Source organism: Pelmatolapia mariae, linkage group LG23, assembly GCF_036321145.2.
Source record: "Pelmatolapia mariae isolate MD_Pm_ZW linkage group LG23, Pm_UMD_F_2, whole genome shotgun sequence".
Classification (NCBI taxonomy): Eukaryota; Metazoa; Chordata; class Actinopteri; order Cichliformes; family Cichlidae; genus Pelmatolapia; species Pelmatolapia mariae.
In genome coordinates this window covers 12,098,720-12,122,611 of record NC_086246.1, presented here as the reverse complement: position 1 = coordinate 12,122,611, position 23,892 = coordinate 12,098,720, and the positions used below count along the sequence as shown (strand labels likewise).

The 23,892-nt window shown below is 39.6% G+C and overlaps 1 protein-coding gene across 1 annotated transcript in view; it reads right to left on the bottom strand.

Moving 5' to 3' along the window:
* Positions 1-23,892, bottom strand: part of zranb3 (zinc finger, RAN-binding domain containing 3) — a 117,066-nt gene that overhangs the window by 40,545 nt on the left and 52,629 nt on the right. The window contains exons 14-15 of the mRNA XM_063466374.1: positions 15,605-15,907; positions 3,867-4,021 (exon numbers count right to left, since the gene is read on the bottom strand). Of these exons, the coding sequence (XP_063322444.1) occupies positions 3,867-4,021; positions 15,605-15,907 (458 nt within the window). The remainder of the gene's footprint in view (positions 1-3,866; positions 4,022-15,604; positions 15,908-23,892) is intronic.

The window sequence follows — 23,892 nt, the reverse complement described above, 5'->3', positions numbered from 1 at the left end:
GTCATTAAATGAAATTGTTGAAAGAAGGTGTTACATCGAAAAACTCCTTGTGATTGTTTTGGTTGCTATCAGATTGCCGCGATTGCCTGTTGTTTGTATGGAAGACTCCAACTTCAACTTGTCTCCACACTTGCCAACTACTTGCTAAGACATGCGCTAACACTGTGAAGAATTTGATGCAAACCAGAAGCAGAGAATATGTTTCAATAGGTTTAACTTTAATCTTGAAGAACAGTCTCTTCACCCTTATTCAAGTTTCACTACTACTTAACGAGTGTTTGCAGACAAATCTGTGTCTTCCATGCAAACTATAAGCGATTGCAGCAACCTGCTAGCAACTAAGCAAACCCAAAGAGGTTTCTGGTGATGTTTGTTTTCCAAAACTTCCAACCAGCTGGGGAATATTGATTTTTCCCTAGCGACCAGTGGTTACTGGGGTTTTACTGACCAGTCTCTAGACCTGCATGACTGAGCCATAAGTAATACTAGTACTAATACGAATGCAAACTTTTTGCTGGCCCAGCCAAGAAAACCCAGATGCCATATACGGGGTTATTTTGTTATGTCAAGTTCAATATTTAAAACTGTTTGGCTGCCTCCTTCAGTTTTTACTTTACGAATAACCTTTTGTGCACCAAATATATTAAATAAAATCCTTAGACGACCGCTTTACTGGCTGCTGACAAATACAGGAGAAGTGTAGATAAAAGAGGAAACGTTAGAAGGCGGCTTGGAAACTGGTGGCACCTTATTAAATCATATTGGCAATACGCTGGTAAATCCTAAACCTTTAATTTGTATTGAACGGAAGGATATGAATGGATTTAAAAAGCTTTTCTTTCACCTTTTACTCCACAGCAAAGGAGCCTGGTCCACAGAGGCGGCGAAGGTTGCTGCTTTACTATTTTTGAGAGGCAAAAGGAAGATCAATACAAGAGTAATTGGCTGAAATAAACCCTTAACAAATCTCAGCATTATTAATAAAATATTTTTTCTTATGTCTTTGGAAGAAATCCATTACTGAAATTGACTTGAATGCTTCAGCAGTAATGCCTGCACAGCACAGAGGAGGGGAAAAGGCAGCATGTGATGGAGTTAGTGTGGAGCCAGCACGACGCCCTTTGTTACTCGTTTTGGAAACTTTGGGGAGAATCATGCTGGGATCGTTTCCCCAGTATTCCCTTTGGAACAGAAAATAGTCAGTTTCAAATGTATTTGCATGACTGCACATACTGTATGTGGTTTATGTCTGCGTAGCACAATCAAGAGGCAGGCAGGACACAGGACGTCCAGTCACTAGTGGTGAAGCAAAGATATTACTTTTTACCAGTTTTTACTAGCAGTTAGCTTGTTAAAGTGTTGTAATGCTAAGGAAAGAATTGAAAATGCAGCAAAGGTCAATAAAGGTTCATATCAAGCATCATGTAGCTTTCATTATAGCCTGTTTTTTCCTGTTTGTTAAAAGCTCGTTAAAACTGCCTTTTATGTTGTTTCTACACTAATTAACTGCACCTGTTTTAATCACTACTACTTCAGGTTTTTTCTTCTTAAACTTTGACCAGAACAGCTGGTTACACTGATAACTCTGCAGATGAAATGATTAAAAATGATTATCTGCAGCTCAAACCTGAGCAGATCTTGAACATGGAATCAGGTAAATTTCACTAGAACATGAGGATATAAAAGAAAACATTAAGTGGACATCACACCTTTATGTGTACTTTTTTGGCTTTTTAGCTATTTTTTTGTTGCAAGAATTGAAATAGAGGATATTACACCACACGTCTGACTTTCACTTAGAGTAAGAGGAGCTGCCGTCTCCTCACACTTAATGCGGCACAAGAAAAAGAAGCATTTTTTAAAAGCTGCAGAAGAAATACTTTGAAATATAAGACAAAGTGTTATAAGAGTATTTATCAGCCAACAAGTACTGCACAGGGGAAAAACGCAGCTTACAGCTGAAAATCATGATGTGGGTTATTAAGCTACTAACTAAACTACCCAAACTGTTGTGCACGCAAAAAAACACAAAAACAAAAACATAACGTGGTGCTTTGCCTGTTATTTGTACTTTTGTTTGTGGCTTGAAAATATTTTTATTTTCTGCTGCAATTTAGTTAGCCAGTCACAGCCCGTCACCGTCACAGCACGACAATGTGTTGTATTTGAAAATTCAAGTTGAATTCACTTATGTGCACGACAGATCCAGGGAAAATCCTGTCCCAGCAACGACATGAAAAGGCTCATGAAATAATAGAAGCCGGCAAAAAAATGTTTGCAAAAGAGTTCTAATTAAACTCTTAGCTACAACTCTTCCACAGCTCACACAGAGCTGTGCAATATCACAAGTCAACTGTCAAGTAACTTGCTTTTCTAATACTTGAAACTTTACTGCATAACACTGAGAAATGTCTATCAGAATACAGGTATTAATTAAGTCAGATTCAAGCGTGTTAGAATAATGTCTTATGATCTTGTTCAGAATCACCAAAAGTAATGAACCAGCTGCTCACAGGCGGCTGTGGGTCAGATAGTAACTCGCTTGGGTTCTTCTTCTTTGGGGTTGTGTGTGTTAGGGTCACCATAGTGGATCATCTGCCTCCACCTTGCCCTCACATCTCCTTCTGTCACACTAACTTTCTGCATGTCCTCCTTCCCTGCATCCATGCATATCAGGCAGCTCTCTTCTTTTACCCTTCATCTTCAGTCCCTTCGTTTGGTGTCCCTATTCTCACCTTTACACTCCTTCCATTACTTTTGTAAGGCTGCCTCTGAACATGCCTTCCTGTACTCCAGCAGCAGTTTGGACAGGCACCGTGTTGGAACACAGCACAGGTGGGAGTCATTGTTAAACCTGGCAAGATCCTGTTGTTCAGCAACAACAGTGATAGTCTTCTTCCTCTGTTTGTCCACCACTAAAATGTCCAATTGGTTAGCCACCACCAGTTTGTCCTTCTGACTCTGGAAGTCCCACAGGATCTTAGCTTAGTCATCCTAGGGGGCGTCTCGCGTATTTCACCTCTGAACTGCACAGATCTTCCTGTATCCTATGCCAACTACTTGGTTATGATGCTCCATGTACTGTATGCTCTGCCTGCCAGCGTCTTGCACCCTTCTGTAATGTGCTGAATTATCTCAGGAGCATCTCTGCATAAACTGCACCTTGGGTCTTGCCGTAGTGTAGTATATCTTTGTGCTTTTTCCTGCGCTGCCATGATCTGTGCAGTCCAGCTTTGTCCAGCCTTTTTCAATATCTGGATGAATCCTGCACTCCACCTGAGCTCTGAAAATTATCCAGATAACTGATGCCCCAACCTCCAATGAAGTCCCCTTCAGTTTCTAACAGAAGAATTTGCCCTCATATCAGAACAAGCCAAATCTCCATCAGCTCCATCCCATGCACCTGAATTGCCATGGTGTTTCACCCAGTGAAACCACTTGACCCCTTACTGGCACCCCTCTTGGTAAATTCCCTTTGTCATCACTGGTTCATAAGCAAACAGTTAGTAGATCAACTGCAGAATTTCCACCACTGTTTTTTTTTTTTTTTTTGCCGTTGTGCTATCACACCAATTTGTTTCTGGCCCTTAGAGAACCCAAAATAAAAGACAAGGTGTGCAGCACAGAGTGGCAGAAAACAAAAAACGACTGAATCTCACCGCGAGTTAAACACTGACTTGCATTTAAGCTCAGAGTAATTCTTTGGCACAGATGGACAACATAGGCAGTTGCAACGTTTCCTGTAATGGCACAACCTTGAGAGGAACAAGAATTATTGTGAAAACACACTAGAAAAAAATTCTCTGGTCCCTTATGACCTCAGTCTATGATCACATATGCACAATCAAACAGACAGGCAGTGGTACCTTGGAGTAAAGATATATTCGGTCTGTGTACTGGCTGGCGCAGAACTGCAGGCCTGGGTAGAAGGGATGGGCGTTGTTGGCGTCCTCGCCACCATTGCCCCCATCATCATCATTAGCATCAGCAGCAGAAGACAAACACGGCAGAGCTCCGCAGTCTGCAGGGAGAGAGGAATAGGCTGACTAATATCTCACTGAGCATATATTATTGACTCATTATTGGTTTTCACTGCTTTATTGGTACTCTGTTTGCTCCTCTGGTGATGCAATGAGTAGAAGAGACATTAAACTCCCGCAGCTTTTAAGATTTATTATACTGAGCACAATATTGGGAAGATGTGGCATTTGTAGCAGATCATTCAAATATATATGCATATACACTAGATGCATGGAAAAACACCCATATATTGATGCTTATTGCTTTCAAACACTTGATTAAGAATCTGAAATGAAAATGTTGAAGCAATTATCTCTGACATTTTCATATAAATGGGAATCAAAGTCAACATTCTTGCTATCAGCAGTTGATATAAGAGCAAACAAACGTGGCGGTTTAAACACTCTGATGTACCCTAAAAGTAGACGCAACAGATTATTGAAAGAACAGAGGAATTTTACATCACTAGAAATAAGACTGCCTAGGACAAAAGATTAAGTAATAAAAAGTGCTTGAAATAAGTCACTCCTTTTGTGTATAACTTATTAAAAGAAATTAAAATTAACTCCCTTAACAAAGTAATAGCCCACGTTTATTGTTTTGTTTTTTGTGAAACAGGTGGTGGCAGATAACAGTTGATAACAGTTTCAGAATCAGCTGTAAAAGCTATTCGAAGAGAAAATCGCAGAATTTCTTTGTCCTGCTGGTGTAAATTCTGCTTCTAAATTGGAAAACATGAAGGCATTTTAGGGTGGATATACATCATTTATCACAGTCTACAAGTTTTGTTGTTCTCAGTCCTTAGTTTAGTTTTTGTTTTGTTTTTTTTTTATCCGATTTTAGACTTTTTAGATTCATTTGTTTTGTTTTTTTGTTTCAATTCCATTTCTAGTTTTGATTAAGGTCTGGATTTGATTTTCGGTACATTTCTCTGAGTAATCTTGTAGTATTTCTAGATGTTTTGGAACATTAGTTTCTATGTAGATTCATGGGTTATAATTAATCATAAGTTTAATGCTAAGTTCACCATATTTTGTCAAATCAAGTCATGTTACTTCCTGCTTTATTTTGATAGTTCTACTTCCTCTTGATCTAGTTTTTTTAATCTATTCAGCTGTGTCTTGTTTTTCCTTTTTTGTATATACAGTGCTGTCTCCCCCTTAGTCCTTGTCAGAGCGTTTATATACATCTCCCATGCATTTCCTCGTCGTTCCATGTGTCAGTATTATTCCAGCTTTATTTCTCCCGTCGGACTTTGTTTTTCCTTTTGGACTTTCTAACAGCCAGCCTTTGACATACAAACACATTTCATTTATGCTAGTTTTGTTTTTTACTGTGCAATTAGTTATCACAGCGAATTAATTATTTACATGTCTAATAAACCAGGCAAAATGAATAGCATGTTACACAGTTTGTGTCTTTCCCTGCTGTTATCCTCGTATACAGTCTTCCTGTTAGTGCTGTGCTGCATGGGGACGCTCCACTCACTCAGAGATAACTGTATACATGTGCAGCTATCCCACCGACACAGAGGAGAAAAACGGTTGGCTTAATTTAGGAAGAACAATCTTAGCTATGGATTAAGACAACAACAAATCTGTAAATGAATTATGTACAAGCACTGCATCAGAACTTCTTTTTTCCCTTACAAACAAAAACCAGACCACTGGGAAGCATAATGTTTGGTTTATTAAAAAGAAGAAGCGGGTAAAGCTTGAAAAACTCTTGGAGATGAATCTCAGGGTCAGGGCGCCGTCTCACTGCAGAGTCTTCAGGCTGAATCCTCCTGTGGTTCCTGAGCAGAGAGAGATAGCAGAGAGAAAAAGACAGTAAATGTTAGACATGCCTGTGTAAGCTTAGCCAGGTAAATGCATTAGGAGATGATTTTTTTATTACCCTGTAATACAGTATTAGTGTGCCAACACACATTTAATATGTTGAACAAAACGAAAAGTATTTACCCCTATGTAATATTTTCTTAGAGCCGCTGTCATATTTTAAACTTACCTTGTGTCTTCAGTCTCATTTGGTTCCTCAACGTTCTGTCGGCAGAGCAGAAATATAATACAGGTAACTGTCAACAAGACCACGAAGCCTAAAAACAGTGTTTACAAGACGTCTCAAATAAAAGTATTTTATTTATAACTATATATCACAAAAACAGCTACTTGTTTCCACGACTGTTGTGCAGTTATCATTTTATCAGCTGACCAGACAAACACATGCCATCATATTACACATGCCGTACTGGCTAATATTAAATTTGGTCAACTCAGCAAAAAGCCATGGTTTGAAAAAATAATTTGCATTTAAAAGTAACTTGGAGCAACTAATTATGTGTTGCTAGCTTAATCTGGTGTCAATTAGCATGTCTAACATCTACATCTATAATCCACTAATATGTTTGTATTAGCTAGTTATATATAGTCTTTTTTTAACATCTTACCTTTTAAAATGCTGATATAGCTCTATTGTGCAGATAGCATATGTTACTAACTTAAGAGAACTATTGCAAGTCTTTGTGATTTGCCATTGAAATAGATCTGGAATTGAATTGGACCCAGTGTAGATGACAAGATTCCAATGTCCCAATCTACACTGTCATGAAGACTGGGACTGGACCCAGTCATGTAGACTGGGTCCAGTCATGTAGACAGACTATTACTAGAGTAATGGGGTCTTGCCTAAGGCCGTGACATGGCTGATCAACCAATTAAATTTGCCTCCTGATATGCATGACTTTTCCATCTTTAGGCTGTAGGGATAATAATGTGTTGATGTGCTATAAGTGACTTTTTGCATCATTACTGAATCACAAACATTCAAACAATGGACACAGTTAAAAATTCAAAAACAAACAAAGATTAATAAATGAAATCTTTTTTTTTATATGATAATCTAAAAGTTTTGAAATATTTCTTTTTTAAAAAGCACAAGAAAGTAGATTAGCCTGGTTTTTGCAGGGCGTCCTAAATATCTGTAACCTATACTGACACATACTTTTCTATTAAAAAGGTCAAATTAAAAAAAAAATGAGCATGAAACTAACTGCTAGCATGCTAGTCATCTACAAGTTACAACCTGTCCTACATGCAGCACGTGTTAGCTTGGCTGGTAAAACAGAGTTCATAAAAGAGGTTATTTAAGACACGCATTTGTACCAATGAGTCCAAGTACATATAAAAAAAAAAAAAGATTAGAACTGGTGAAATATAAACATTTGGGAGCCAAATCTACCGGATGTAGCTATCAACTGAAATTGCAGCAGAAGTTTATATTTTAAAATAAAGTTAAAATTAAGCAATGTTTTTATTTAAACAAATGTACAAACATAAAGGATAAAGTGTTAATGTAACATACCGCGTAAAAGATGGACGCAGCTACTGTGACGTCACCCATTGTTTCCAAATTCCTGTTCGAAGCTTTGAGATGAGCATTTCTGTGGTCGCCACTGTGGCTGCAAAAAACCGGGTGTGACGAGAAGGAGTGAGTTTGACTGTGGATCCACATGCTTGTTGGTTAATGACAACTCATTAGCCAATAAACGTGCAGTTTCATACTGATATGGCCCAAAACGAGTGACTGAGCCAATGAACTCGGCAGAAGAGTTGTTTCCAGAAGTGAAGACAGAAATCTGTTTTCCTGTAAACCTCTATAGGCCCAAAAGCATTTTTGCAACCACAGCTATCATCATCTGGTGACTTTCAGTTTTAAAGCAATTCAATTTCCTGACCAACTGACCAACTAATTTTAATCACTATAGAAAACTATTCCTTCAGTATAACGCTGTTCAGCAACACAGAAAGCCAACTTCTTTGACAGAAAATGCCCAATTTATTTTTCACAAGTTCACTCTAGAATTTGCTGAACAACAGGATTGAAACGCAGCTAGAGAGCAGAAAAAAAGAGCGATAAAATGATGGTCACACAAGGAGAGAAACAGAGAAAGAAGAGAGGGAGCGGGTCATTAATGTCAGCTATGTAGCTTGCTCATCCTGCCAGCATCTAGCACGAAAAGGTCAGGTGGTGGAAATGAGACCGCCACTGTTCGACCACGCTTCATTTAGACAATGACCTATAACACTCTGATAATACTTGCCTTAAATCACTTCGCATGGCCAGTTGTCTGCCTTGTCGGTGCGTGTGTGTTAGTGAGATTGTGCGTGCGTGTGTGTGTGTGTCCATCTGGCTTGCTAATGGGGGAAAAATACTGACACAGGCTGTCTGCGACAAGAGAGTTTCCATTGAACAAGTGCTGCCCTGCACCTGCACTGGATCTCTAGTGGGTATGGGAGAAAGACATCTCTCCAGTGTTTTGGTTGGGAAACGATAGAGAACTCCAAGTGTGAAGACTGCTGTTGCCAAGCCACTGTCAATCCCCGTTTTTGAGAATTAAATGTATCTAACTCTTTGTTTTCTCTACAAAATCTCTCAAAAGGCGTGTATATTTAATAAAAAAGTGAATTAATCGTTGTAGATGAAACAGACTTTTCTAGCATTTTAATGCAGTTGTTTAAAAAAAACAAACAAACAAACAGATTTTCTACCGACTGAGTGCTGCTGGTGCCGTAATATGATTCAGATCAGTGTTTAGTTTGCTAGCTTGTTTCTTTCTTTCTGGCTATGGTGGAAAACTCCTACTCTTCTTAGCACATTTTCACTACCAGCTGCTGATCAGTAGAAAACCATGACATCATTAGTGTGAGTGTACAATGCTGACAATATGCAAACTCACTCATAGCAGAGTGATTATTGGTCACAGAGTACATTATGCCTGTGAGGTCAAACAATATATCATATTTTTCACTCTACCTAGCACACCTTCATATGGGACTGCACAGGTAAGGCATTTAAGCAGAGACACACTGGGATTGGACATTTTCTGGCTGATTGGTCAAAACCAATGAACAGCTGATCAGGCTAAAATATCTGCATCTGATCATAGATGTTCACCTACTCAGAAATATAATTATACGTCTTTCTGATGCAGAACACAACAACTGATTGGTCCATTTGGCAGCAATATGCTGTTTGAACATCATATTTATTTCTGCAAAGGTTCTGTGAGGCTTTAATTCCCTCTCTGATACTAATGCTAATGGCAACACAGCAGCCACTAATCTGCTACTGTAGCATTCGCTACACTATGGCTACACTACTGGGTTTATATTAGACAGATGCTTAAGTTTCTATTCTATCTCTATATCCTTAATCATGTCATAAACCGTTCTTTTAACATGCTCTTTGTATTCAAAGTATTTCATTCGCTTCTACTTTGCAGTATTTCTTTAACCAGTTTTTATTTTCCACAGAAACTGTTTCTATTTACTGACTGTTTAACGGTCCATTGCTGCTTTGAATAATATTAGTGATGTAATTTGATGCCAAATCCCTTTGTATCGATGTGAGATCATCCAAGTAAGACATTTTCTGTCCTTGACCTATCCTGTACAAAGTCCATATCTTTCACTTTTATGTTTGCCGTCCTCATAGGTGCAATTTTCCCAGGTCTGCCACAGATTGTTCTGCTCTCAGACCAGCCTCAGCTGGAATGGGCCACTTTGTATCTGAAAATACCAAGATAACCAGACGAAGGCATTTCACAGAGCTACAAACCTGGAACCAAAACATTTTTAGGACACTAGCTTTTCGCTAAATCCCATCCATCCTTCTGTCCTGCTGCATCTGTAATGAAACCTTGCAGCTCTGCAGTGTGCAGCCTATATTTGTTGTAAGCAGTTTTTTTCCCCCCCTTCCCCTGTTTGCAGTGGTAGAACGCGCCAGCTGCATTAAGTGGGCCATTTATACGATGGGGGCAATTCATCTTACAAAGCCGTCTTATTAGACTGTCACTTACACAGTATGAACAGTGCCTTCAAAACACCCCAAGGGATTTATCTGTTATTTTACTGAGAGAGAAAGAAAACAACGCCTAATTGGACTGAGTCATCTTATCTTCTGCAGAATCGAAACAAAAGATTAAAAAAAAAAAGAAGAAAAAAAAAAGAAATCCTAACTGTGCTTCTCAAGCATGAAGACGTTTGGTGCCGCTGCTACATTTGCACTAATATCCAAAAGAGACAGGTATCCATGTTTAAATGTTTGGGCCATGCAGATCGACTGAGCGACAGACAGTAAGGAGAGAGTGGGAGACGGGGAGGTGGAGGAGGAGTGATTGCCTGTCTGTGCTGTGAGGAAAGTAATCTCAGAGCAATCAAGAGGTGGGAGCGGCCGACAGCTCTGCGGTTTGCCTTCTAAAACCACAGGCAGGTAGAGGAAAATCATTAGGCGCCGCTCCTGACCCCATAGGTCACTTTTATTGGACAAACACAGTGCTTTGTAATACCCACGCTGCTGGAGACAGACTGGCAACAGCATGTAACTAAGAATCTGACTAAACAACAACAGGACAGATAAATGCCTCAAATAGTTTTTCTTTTCTAAAACAAATTACGTCATGCATACTAGCCGGTACACTCGTGCAGTTTTTGAAGGCAGTCTGATTTGTAGATTTAAGCTGTCAATATCGTCTGTCTCAGTGCAGGCTGCCTCCCTCGTGTTGAAACAAGAGCCGTGTGAGAGCAGTACTATCTGCCATAGGACTACTGGAACTACCTATAACAAATCAAGTGAAAACATTAACATAGTAACATGCGCCAGGTCACTGGGTCTAAACTCTAGGGTCAGAGTTAGGTGTAGGGCTTGGTTACCATCCGATCCCTCTTGTAGAATTGTTGCCTGTTTAAAACGCCCAAATGTGTTGTTTTAATAGAAAAGTTTCAAAATGTGAGACTTTATCTTCAAGACCCTGAAAATTTGTCTATGTAGTATGTGGCTAGAACAAAATCACAAGTTACAAGTGAGATGGTGGATTCAGAGGTCTATTTCATCATAGGCGGTAACCCTAACCCTGCAGGAACCGAACTTTACTTCTGAAGAAAGCCCAAACACGTGTGAGTCAGAATGACTCTTTTCTTTATTGTATGATTAAAGTGACTTGGGAGCACAATTAAAAAAAAAAAAACTAAAGTGGCACAGATTTACTGTAGTGTTGGGGTTGTCGGTGATGCCAGCTTTAAGGTCAGAGGGTGTGGAGCCTTAAAATCAACTAAAGAGGGTGTTTGTAAGTCATTTGGTTTTAATTGGCTAACACCAACTAGTAAGACTTGATGCATGCTCAATCATCCAGGTAAGGAAATCCCGAAAAAGCTGATTTTGTTCGTCTGGATGTAGAGTTTTCAGTGGGAGAAACGTTTCGTCAAGTGACTTCTTCAGTCTCAGCTGACTGCAGTCCAAACTTATAATCAGTACATTTGCATAATGACAACTGATCAACACTGACCAATGAAGAAACTGACCTCACAGCCCATTGTGCTTTCAGTGGGCTGGTTCCAGTCATTGTGCAAATGTACGGTTTATAAGATTGGGGAAACCTGCAGTCAGCTGAGACTGAAAAAGTCACTTGACGAAACGTTTCTCCCACTGAAAACTCTACATCCACATGAACAGAATCAACCTTTTCGGGACTAACTAGTACAGTACTGATCAGTCCCATTTTAACACTTCTATGATCAAGATTGAGCTTTTTTTCGTCTTTTTTTAAATCAAAAACAGTCAAGTCTTAAAACCATGAAAAAACATGGTTAAAATGGCAGACTGTGGTAGTGACTACGCCCCGAAATCCGTGAAATATTTTTCAGCAGTCCACTGGTTGGCAAGCTAACAGGTTTATAGATGACCCTCAACTCTCAGCCTGGCCTAATGCAGTCTGAAAGGAGATAGAGTCCAGCTGTGTAAGCTATTACATTATAAAGACCTATAACCTTTTTCAATAAATTAATTTATGAACTGCTCATACTTATATATCTATACATACATACCGTGGGTGGGCAATTAATAAGCTGAACTCAGTTCTGTTCAATATTATTTTTATCTCTTTATAAACTGCTACTGTTAAGAGTAGATGTTATAATTAGGCAAGGAAAATGCCTAATTATATCACTCTGTTTTGCCCAAAAACAGAGTGAACAAAATCTCTTTTTGCTAAATTTCAAACTAATATTGTCAGTTTTCTTGTAGTTTAATTACTTTATCTGCAGTTTTTCCTTTTTTTTTTTCTTACTCAGTGGCAGAAATCCAGTTTTTTTTTGTCATGAGTGATTTAAGAGCTCGGGAATGTCCTCACAAAACTGCTCTCAGGTCCCATACTCTTTTAACGCTTTGCCCAAGAGGAGCCACGTAACAGCTGTGTGCTAGTCCGCGTTACCATGTTCAGTCTGAAGCTCCTCCAAAAGTGAAACGAACTATCTGTGATTCAGTCCTCTCGCCCTGATGAAGTTAACAACATGGTAAATGGTAAATTTTTAGCACTGACTTACACAACACCTCCTGACTTTCGATACAATCCAAAAATACCAATTTCAGTCACTTTATTCAATTCAGTTCAGGTTTATTTTTATAGCACCAAATCACAACAACAGTCACTTGGAGGTACTTTAGGAAATTTAGCTTACAGCATAAAGTATTCTGGAAAAATCCCCAACAATCAAACACCCCACAGAGCCCCACAGGAGAGGGGCCTGATGGCTGAAGGCTCTGCCTCCCATTCTACTTTTAGAAACTCTAACAACTGTAAGTAACCCTGCAGTCTGACAGCAAAGTGCTTTATTAGGACAACATATATAGCAGTACTATCAGATCTTTAAGATAAGTTTGGGCCTGCCCTTTTATGTGAGGAGAAGGATTATAAATTTAATTGTGGATCTAACAGGGAGCCAATGAAGAGAGGCCAATACGGGACAAATATCATCTCTCTTTCTTGGCGTTGTTAGTACCCTCTATTTTGGATTAAATGGAGGTTTTTTAGGGAATCTTTAGAACAACCTGATAATAATAAGAGTAGTTTCCAATGGCTTTTAATTTTAGAGAAACTGTGCAGATAAAAGAAAGTAGCTCTTCATATTTGGACATCTTGGTTAAAAATGACTCCAAGATTTCTTACAGTGTTGGTGGAGGCTAAGGTATGCCATTCAGAGGCAAGTGTCTGGTTCGACGCAGTTTCTCTGATTTTTAAGGCACCAAGTACAGCTGTAGTTTAATAAACTATGTCATCTGGGTTCAATGATAGATATAACTATGTATCATTTAAATATCAATAAAAATAAATCTGAAAATTGAAAAGTAGATCATAAAAGCTGACAGTTTGTCCCAATTTCGGGATTTCAAGCATAAAGCTACTCAGCAATCAGCTCTCTACAAACTAAGCACACAGCACTACCTTTGACATCAGTAAATAAATACGTATTAGTCCAGTTTAAAAAAAACAAAACAAAACAACAACTCTACATTGAAAACAAAAGAAAACAAAGTTGTACTGTGAATTCACTAAATCACAAAAAAACAAAACAAAACAGTGATCTATTCTCTGATGACGAGTTTTGGTGGCTGAAATGGGAAACTGCATAATGTATACTTGTTTATGCTCGAATCCTAATTTCCCATTGACATCACGTAGGACAACCAAAGTGCCAGATGTGGCCCAGGGGCCGTACGATTCACAAGTCTGATACAGACCCACAAACAAGCAGCGACTGAAGGGGGCAGCCTTTGAGCATCCCAAGGGAAGAAACACAAACAAACACGGTGATGCCCATGACTTCTAGACTTCTGGCAGCAAATGACTTTTTATCAAAGTCTTAAAACAGACCTTATTTTTTTAAGTATGTTGGCTGAACCTCTAAAAATGGGAGATAATATATAAAAATGTCTGTAATTCCTAAACAGTTAATGCAATAATTTTGTCAAACCCCTTAAATTAAAGCTGAAAGTCTACAAATCGATCAAATCTTAATGCAAGAAGTGTAACCCACAAGCACTGGGGCAGGGATTTAGCTATTAGCCAATCAGAAGAAAGTGGGCTTTCAGAAAGGGGGTGGCTTAAAGAGGCAGGAACTAAAATGGCTTATAAATTGCATGAGCCAGGTGTCCATCCAATTTATAAGCAACAGTTTAAGGTAAAAATGGATCCTTTTGAACTATGAATCATGCAAACCTACTTGAGAGGACTCCCTGCATAAAATATTAAGAGCTGGAGTTGAATAAGAAAGGTTCAGATAAGAAAATTAAACATGAGAAACCTCTTTTATTCATTTATCTGTGGAATCCAAACAACTATTATTTCAAAAATTACAATCAAGTGGCAAATTTAATACTGTAAAACACTGTGTTAGAATCTAAAACGCTCACTTTCCACTGAGCGTTGGGCAGCTTATAGGCTTCTGTTTCTCTTGTTTCCATGTCTGTTATAAGACAAGGTGTTCTCACCACTTAAGACAGCCCTGTATCACTCTGCCTGTATGTTTAGGCTATTGCTTAAAGCTCTAGAACTCTTGCACAGTACTGCAGGTAGACATGAGCTGTCTCCAGGGGAAAAAGTGCATGACTAAAGGGGACGTAGGGGGCCAAGTTGGTATCCAGCGGTGTCTCTTTAGTGCTGCCATTTCTGATCGACTGTGAAGCTTTTATCGCTCCCCTTGAGTCAGTCTAAATAGAGGTGTTTTTATTTTTAAAAAAGGCTTTTTGCTCACCTTTAGTATAAAGTACAGAAGGCACTGCAGGGAAAAGAAAAGCTGCAGTGGAATTCAGTCCTAGACTGATGGGGTGGCACAGGTATCTGCAAAGATGGGAAATTAACCACTCGACAATCTGGGCACTAATAGATGTCAAATTGTAAGTGTGTGCGTGTGTCTCAAGAACAGGAATCAGCCAGGTTGTTACACGCTGATCCCTGGATGTTAAAGGCTAATGGGGATTGATGGCTTGCCTGTTAAAACCTAAACGCCTTACTCCTTCCCGTGCTGAGTGTTCTAGAAAAATGTTTTTGAAAAAAGCCCCGAGCTCAGTGTCACCCCTTTAATATGAACATCTACATGTTTTCAGAGGCAACACCCAGGTCACGGGCTTTTCTTAGACTCTGCTAGTCTGGCATTTTTTTTAAAGCTCTTCATATTGCACACAGTGTAATTAGTTCTTTGTAATTAGTGCAATTTATTGCTTTGCGTATCCCTTTGAGACACGAGTACTTGAACACAGAGGTCTTAATTTGCAATATTACACACTGTGTAATTGGGAATTTGTTTCCTCACATCCCTCTGAGATTCACAGACATGTGCGCATATAACCAGAGTGGACGGGAGAACGACAGGTTGTGTTTCAGGGACGAGCTGGAGCATCTAGGGAGCTTGTGCCTTTCATGAAATTAGACCTCGGTCAACTTTATTAAAAAAAACAAACAAAAAAAACAAAACAGCCAATCAGGAGCTCGTCAGCTGGTACTGTACGCTGGTCCTCAAAGCCAGTGGAGATCAGCGAAGTTTTACTTACTGTAATATCTCCTGTAGCTTCATGGCGCAAAGTGCAGAAATAGTAATAAGAAGTAAGAATAATAATGCCTAGCCCCATATGGAATGAGCTATGGTGCCTTATTGGAGGTGATGATATTAAACAGCATTATATGGGCAGGTGACAAGAAGGCACTAGCCAATTTCCCTAGATATGAAAAGAAGAAGATTGCATGTGGGATTACCCTGTGTGCGGTCAGGGGGGAGGCAGCCACCACCGCCAGCGTCGTTGTCGCCTCTCTCTCCCACTGATTGTTTGCCTTTGAGCCACTGCTTGTCCTCTTCCTCTGCTTCTCCCACTTTCTGTTTGTCTTTGGGAGGCTCAGCCTCCTTCTCCTCCATCTCCCCCTCTTTGCTCTGTTTGCCTTTGCGTGATTTCTGAGGCCGGGCTTTTCCCCAGCTGAGCTCTGGCTCACTGTCGGAGCTGGAGAGAACGACACAAGCCTGGTCCCTCTGGGTTGCAGGGGGTAGCTGAGGCCTGGGTGGCTCTGAGCCAGCAGGGAGAGACAGAAAGAGAGAGAGATGAAGATTACTCTATTGGCTGAGCTGCACAGTGTAATCAGACTTTGAAGACTTTCATTCCCGAGCAAGATATCCATCATCTGAAGAGTGTGACAGTGTGACAAAATGACTGCTGACATGAAAGTAAAACTCAATATGGCTCATTAGTGATGTTATTTGCCATCATAAGTTCTTCACTGACAAGTTTAGCGGATGTGATGGTGTAAATGAGTCGACATAAGCAGGGGCGCAGAAGAATGTGTATATTTTCAAGCCTTTATTGTGGACCTATTATGCTCATTTCTAGCTCCTTATTTTTATTCTTGGACTTTAGTATCTTTGCATGATTCACATTTCAAAGTGATCCTTATTTATCTTTTACCGGGCCTCAGTGCAGCACCTCATTATATCCACTGTCTGAAACAAGCCATTTAAGCTTCTTCCTCAATACTTTTGCACAGAAACCCGATGGTCTGACTGATAACAGCTGACAAAAGCTGAGAAAATATGAACAGTAAGTGTCATGATGATGTTAAGCAGAAAGGTGTATTTTATTCACTTTCTTTTCCTTGGTTTCCCCCTAATAATAAACAGACAGTAATAATATAGCAGAAAAGGAATACAATTAAAATCAATTATTTATTTGGCAGCAAATCACAACAACAGTTGCCTCAAGGTGGTTTCTATTGTATGGTAAAGACAATAACACCAGAGAAAACCCCAACAATCAGACAGTCCCCTATCAGGAAGTACTCGGAGACAGTGGGAAGGAAGAACTCCCTTTCAACAGGAAGATTCAGGCTCAGAGAGAGACAGCCATCTGGAAATCTGATGATACAGACATGAAAATACACAGAAGAAAAAACTGAATATTTGGACCTCCCTGACTTTTATTCTTTTGCCCTCATGAGATTAAAGTGAAGTCCAAAGTAATCCTTTTTTATCTTAGAATGGGAATGGTGCAGCCTCTTAGTTCATCCTCTGTAGGGAGGAAGAACAGCAGCTGGGCGGGGCTTGTGTGCTCACAGCTGGACCTGTGTACTCGAAATGACCATAAAAGGCATGTCTGCTATTAGTGACATAATACTACTAATTAATAATAATACATGTGTATCATTATCACTGCACTTGTACATACATATACATTTTCTTTCCTCTCTTGCGCAGCTGTAACAAGTGAATTAAATAAAGTTGATGTCTATAAATCCAAGAGTAGGGAGAGAAAAATAAGCTCCCTTTAAGTAGTAGATGTTTAAAGTGATGAATTTTAAGTGCACATAAGCAAATATATTCAAGTGTATGCCTTATTTGTATCTTTCTATTCTGAGTAGTTGTTTGGTGTACAATGACCATTTACAGGAAGTAAGCACTATCTGGGATACTTAAAGTCTTTGTTGCTCTGCAGCCCATCAGCTGTGATGCAGAAACTTACAGATGAACACCTGCCAGCCTCCTTTCACCAGCTACTGGATCCAAACAGCCAATATCGTTTTGCTGAGAGAGCAAATTACGTTCGTGTCACATTGTTTCGTTAATTGCTTGCCTGCATCATGTGCAATCAAACCTAAACAAAATAATTGTCAGCGATTGCTGCATCTGCGGCGCGCACCAGCCGGGGTGCAGCGAGCAGTGTTCAAACAGCTGATAATGGCTGAATGCCAACGGCAGATCTCGCTTTAAAGAGTCAGCTTGAAGTCCGCCTATCAAACTTGTTTTGCAGCTCCGCTCTTAAACCATTCAAGCGATTTCCATTCATGCAGAATGTTGTAATTCTGTGAAGGTCAAGCAGAAATCTGAGCCACAAAAATGTTAATGAATGCAGGGATTATGTCATCGTCATTCGCAGACTTCACGTTATTTTAAATGGTACTTTCTGTGCTGCTGTTTATTAGGGAAGTAGAATTAACAGACGGATTAGCTGCTTAAAGAAAAGACCGTTATTATTTATAGTCAAATGTAAATGTCACGGTCAGAACAGAACTTCTTAAAAAAAAAAAAAGTGTCATACAATTTCTTACTTTTCTTCGTTAAACTTTAATCACATCCCTTCACAATATTTGTCAAACTTGAGGTGCGAAATGTAAGAAGACACTAAGTTGTGAGTCTTGAGGATGCAGAGGGCTAATTAGTGATCTTGCCTCTCTGTGGCTTGTTTCTTCAAAAGGCCATCCCCTAGTCGGTTTCCTCAAATGCCATCTGAGTCTCTGGGCTCCTGGCCCCAGCGCTGCCCCTCTTCACTAACAAGCCGAGTAAGACCGCAGAGAGACGGCTCAATTTCTGTTAAGCTGTCCCTGCCGAGGAAGATGTTAACGGGAAAATCCTGCCGGGCTGCGCCTCCACTTTACCAGTCAATCCCCCTTATTCTCCCCGCCCATCAGGAGCCCATTATGTCTGTAGTGGTTTGATAAGGTTCCAACATCGAGTCTCAAATCTAAAATGCCACGCAAAAGGATTCCAAAAGCATGTGTTCTGGCATGTGAGCTAACAGATGTAGTTAAATAAAAACAGGAAATGCTTTGAATTTCTTCAGTTGGCAGGGCTCGGAAAAAACTGCAGCCAGTAACAGAAGACCCATCAAACAAAAAGAAAGTAGCTGGTTCACATGCTGTACAATATCAGGCAGTTAAAGACTCAGCTGGACTTTGTTGTTAAATTCTGTAATTTGATATAAAAAAAATAAATAAATAAAAAATCAGCACATGGTTAGAGTGCTAGCTGAGAGGTACAGAGAGCCAGGAGATAACCAAATTGCCCTCTCCCTGTGTACATCTCTCACAGTAGGTGCTGAGAGACAAATTGCTGGTCTACCAGTGAAAGAGCTGAAGGACTGAACCGTGCCCACGCTCTAGGTCTAAAAAAAAGCTGCAAACACAGGAACTCTACTAATTCACCTTGAAAATAGTTCAACAGAAGCTGCCTGGTTGTTTCCTGGTGCCAAAACAGCTATAGGAGACGATACAGACGAACCCACCGGAGACATAAACCCTGTCACAAGAAGGAGGTAATAATCCCTGACAGTTTGATTAAAACCAGGCCTGGATTACTGACGATACAGCACTACAGCGATTCAATTTGTATGCAATTAATATGACATGTTATTGTTTAGCACCTGGAATTAGGTAAATTCCCGTCTCTGTCAGACAGAACAGAACATTTAATGGATTAAAAAAGCCAAATGCCAACTTCAACATCACCAAAACATACATAAACATAAAAAACACAAACGTTAGGTGCTAACCTAACTGCTTTTAAATCAAATAAATTCAAATAAATGTAATTTTATTCATATAGCACCAAATTACAACAACAGTCAACTTAAAGCAATTAATATTTTAAGGTAAAGACCCTACAATACTACAGAGAAAAACCCAGCAATCACACAACCCCCTATGAGCAAGCACTTGGCAACAGTGGGAAGGAAAAACTCCCTTTTAACAGGAAGAAGCACCAGGCTAGGCTAGGCGTGGGGTGGGGTGGGCTGCCATCTGCGGTGATTGGCTGCAGGAGAGGAAGACAAAGCAAAACTGACTAAGCTTTTATCATAAGCTACCTGGCACCACAGGCTTAAATGGTTGGTGTATATAGGACTATTATATGTGTTGGAAAGAGTGATGTATCTGTCTTCCTCACCAGGGTCTTGTCAATTTGTAAGACTAGGTTTTGTTTTAGCTGCAAGCTAAACAGGCAAATATATAATTTTCTCACATATTTAGCCTGTCAACAATTGAGCTGGGGGTGTTAATTAGCTAACACTTGCTAGCTAGAGCTCAAAAGGGGCTAAATGAAAAAGTACTCTTTTAGCTAAAAACACAGGCTTTAAACTAGAGCAACTAAAAATGGGCTCCAAGTATGAATATGTAGAATACTGAAAGTAGAAGCTTTCCGCTATTTCTTTGTAGTCTATTGTAGTCAAAGTACTACTAACCAATCAAATTTGAGCACCTGAGTTTCGCACAAGACTCCATGTGGACAGGAAAAGATGGACTCCAAAATTTGATGAAACAATGGGTTAACATTAGACAAAATTTTAGCTTTTAATTACTTTGTCTTTTTTAAATTTAGCTGGATTTGTAAGAAGTTGGAGGGAACTGGAAGTCTGGATATCCACTCCTTACAGGGAGACCTCCACAGGGGCCACTGAGCCTGGTTCTGCCAGAGTTTTCTTCCTGTTAAAAGACAGTTTTTCCTTCCCACTGTTGCCAAGTGCTTGCTCAGAGTGTGTTGTTTGATTGTTGGGGGTTCTCTGTATTACTTAAGGGGTCTTTTCCTCACAATATAACAGGCCTGTGGTTGTGATTTGGTGGTATATAAATAAGACTGAATTGAATTGATTTGTTTTAAGTTACAGGCACAGCACACCTAAGAAGTACAGCTGGTACAGCTCATAATATGTGCTGCCCTTTGGCAAGCTTTTGAAAGTTAGTCATTCATAAAGTAGGCTTCTAGGAAGGGAGGGCTTAAAGAGAGAGCAGCTGAAACGACTTTTAAAACAGAAGAACAAAGAAGTTGCACTGAGTTGATATAAAGTTGATATAAAAAGGGATTCTTTTGAACTGTCAATTATGCAAAACGAGTCTAGATGAGCCCGGGAATGAAAATCTAGAGCTGGAAATTACCATTAAATGTACCCTTTAAAATCTATAGTGACACTGATTATTTTAGTTGTGAAATTTAAAAGTGACAAACTTTCCCATTTTCAGCAGTAAATCTGCCACTGCAGCGTGATGTGCTAGAATATAAGAATTGACAGATGTAACCACAATAGCTGAAGAGACACATGGCTCTGCAAAGGTAGTGGTAGCCAGGTTTTAAGCTCCCGTTTCTCCTGCTTCCCACATCTAGCATCAATACTTTCCACTGAACAATAAAAAAAACCCCTTAAAATCTTATTCCTTCTTACTTCATGCATCTCCTTCTGTTACTTTCCGGTACATTTTATTCTGGTCCAAACGCCTCACGGTAAAACAGACCAATATCCCTTCTGTTTGCTCGCTGCTCTTCCTCTACAGCTGCTGGCTTGTTGTATTTTTGCCATTCTGTGAAAATACAGAGTGGAAGCCAAATGCCTCGGATACATCTTTGCCTTTACTTTAAATACAAAGCCCTGACGTCCTTGTATCATGTGTCAGTATTCTGCGATTCATAGCGTCCTGGCTTTCTTTATAGTCATTGTGAAAAATTGTTGCTCTTGAAGAGATAGCATTTCTCATGTCACACTACAGGCTTCGGCCTGATTATTTTCTTACATTTCCACGAGCTGTGGATTGCAGTGCCAAGTTGAGAGATATCTCCATAAATACAGTTGTTATTTTTCCGCGCAGTCTGTCATTTACAAATTTAGCAGGTTGTTAAATTCCCTGTCTAGCAAGCTGACACGGCCTGCTGCTGTGAATGCAGAGTGGCGCTTGTGACAAAGAAGAGAGTGTGATTGCTGAATAGTTATCAAGCATCTGCTGCAGCTGAGCATGAAATGGGGGCTGAATTTTGTTAAAAAAGAAAAATGTGTGGGTGGGTGTTTTTATGCTGCTCAAAAGCTGAGGTACTGCTTGTTTGTTCTGTGTCTGTTTTAAGTGCACCAGCTTCACTTCCAATGGACCGAGCCGCAAACAGACCTTCAGCCAATATTTACTGTGTGCTTACACTCACTATAGAGCTTATATTATAATACAGAGACTTCAGAGTCATTAATGCAGTGTCAACCTTTTTCTTTAAACACATGCAGGGCTATAGTGTTAGGACTATGTCGATGTCAACATTTTACAGAGACCTAAAGGATGCTAAACTAGTTAGGTAACCTTAGATTTATGTAGAATGTAATCTACGGGAAGCGTGTTTCTAAAGTTTATCAAACTGACAGCCAAATGTTATCACCCATAATAGACTGTAGGTAAAAGATGGACAACAATGTTGCCATTTGTTTGAAAACTTCGACTTTGGTATTTTGGCTTTCATTCTCTTGTAGCAAGGACAGGGTGTAGCAGCAATATGTTTGAAAACAGGGGACTGTGTAGCCACGCCCCAACTCATACTCACCTTTATTATCTATTTTACCTGCAGTGGGTCCATAATTTACAAAATAAAGCAAAACCTGTGGAATGATTTGACTGACGTCATAAAGCAGGTGAGAAGTAGCATCATTTTGCCATAGCCTTCCATACAATCAGATTTCATTTCGTAACCAGAGGAGTCGCCCCCTGCTGGCCATCAGAAAGTATGGCGAGCACTGGCCTTTTTCAGAGGCTCTGTCTATCATAAACAATCTATGGTGTCCTCCTGGGACTTTCTTTGTAGACCATTGTCCGCCATGGTTACAAAATGTAAAACCTAGAAAAGGCATAGATTGAATAAATGCGACACATCGTATTTAACAAATCCTGTTAACCCTGTAACGCCAAGAGTATCTCAATAGAAAGATGTTAATTTTTTTGCAATTATTTTACGGTTTAGGCAGTACAAGGTTAACGGTACTTTTAAACTTAGTGAAACATCTAGCTTAGCTGTTTTCAAAGCTAACCGACTCTAGCTCCATATTTAGCTCACGAATATGAGGCTAACATCAATCATCACCTGTCTCTTGGTAAAAGCGCCAACAAGTGTTTTTTTTTTTTTTCCCTTTCCTCTTCCCCAAATTCTCAAATGTTTTCAGAGTGAAGGTGAATAAAAGCAAACCCCCTCACTGGAGCAAAAAGGCTTTTCATGGTAGATGTGCTCTTTATAATTACTGTTTTCCAACTAATAATTTAGATTTCAACATCAAGCCTGAAAGGCTTTATTTGACAGTATTGTACTCTGCTACCTCATCGAGCTGGCAGTCTGGAAGGCCAGAGGTTATGCTCACGTGGAATTACTTTTTTATGAGTCATCTGGATACATAGCTACTCTGACACTGAGATTAACCCTTGTAATGTCCTCAGGATTCCCATACACTTGTTTGCCATACACTTGGGGTCATTTTTGACCCGAGGACAACACAAGGGTTAAACTGTGTCATTCATTTTGCTCGGTTTTAAACATTTTAATAATTTTATGAAGTACCATAGTTAAAAACATGAATTGATTAAAATTGACCTGCTATGCTCATTTTTAACTTCTCAGTTTTATTCTTGGACTACAGTAGCTTTTCATGATTGATAGATCAAAATAATCTTTTTTCATTGTGCTGGTCTTTGTTGATACTCTGTGTTGGTTCGCCTTAAACCTGCTCCTTTTGACTCGCTGCTCTTGGCTGTGTGCCTACAACGACCATATTAGGGATGTCCACCCTCTTTGACATCATACAGATCCAAGAGTAGAAAAAAGTGTATAACTGGGATTACTTTGCACAGAGTCTGACCTCATTATTTAACAGTATATATGTGGCATCAAATAAGGAGAAGAGTAATACGCCTCCTCTAAGTGCATCAAATAAAGTGTGTGATCAGGCAGTGAAGTCTGTCTTTATAAAGCAATCGGTAAATGCTACCTTAACCTGCCATACACTAGGTTTTTTTTTTTGACTAATGACTTATCTTTAGCTCATGCTCATATAAGGCTTTATTCAGCCATGCTTGAGTGTGCATTACCAAAAGTATTAAACTCATGTTACCTAAACATTACAGCTGTGAACTACATTCAAGTTTGGGGATTTTATTTTTTTTAAATCATCTCTCAAACTGATTTGATGCATCTCAGACATCTAAAGAGCATGGACCTGCAGTCTGCCAGGTCATAACGACTTCCCTCCCCTCTTCTTTGCAAGATACAATCATAGGCTGTCAGAGATATCAGCTCGAGCCAGCTCAACTTTTCCCAACTTTGTGTGAGACGTTTGCAGCAATAGTAGGCGCCTGTTCGCTCTCTCTCTCTCAGCTTGACAGGTGAGAATTATACTGTGTCCTTGTCATCTGCAGAGAGAGAGAGGAGAGGGAGACAGACAATATTCTCTGAGCAGTGCTATTTCAGACTCTGGGAAGTCTGCCTCCATCTTTTGCTA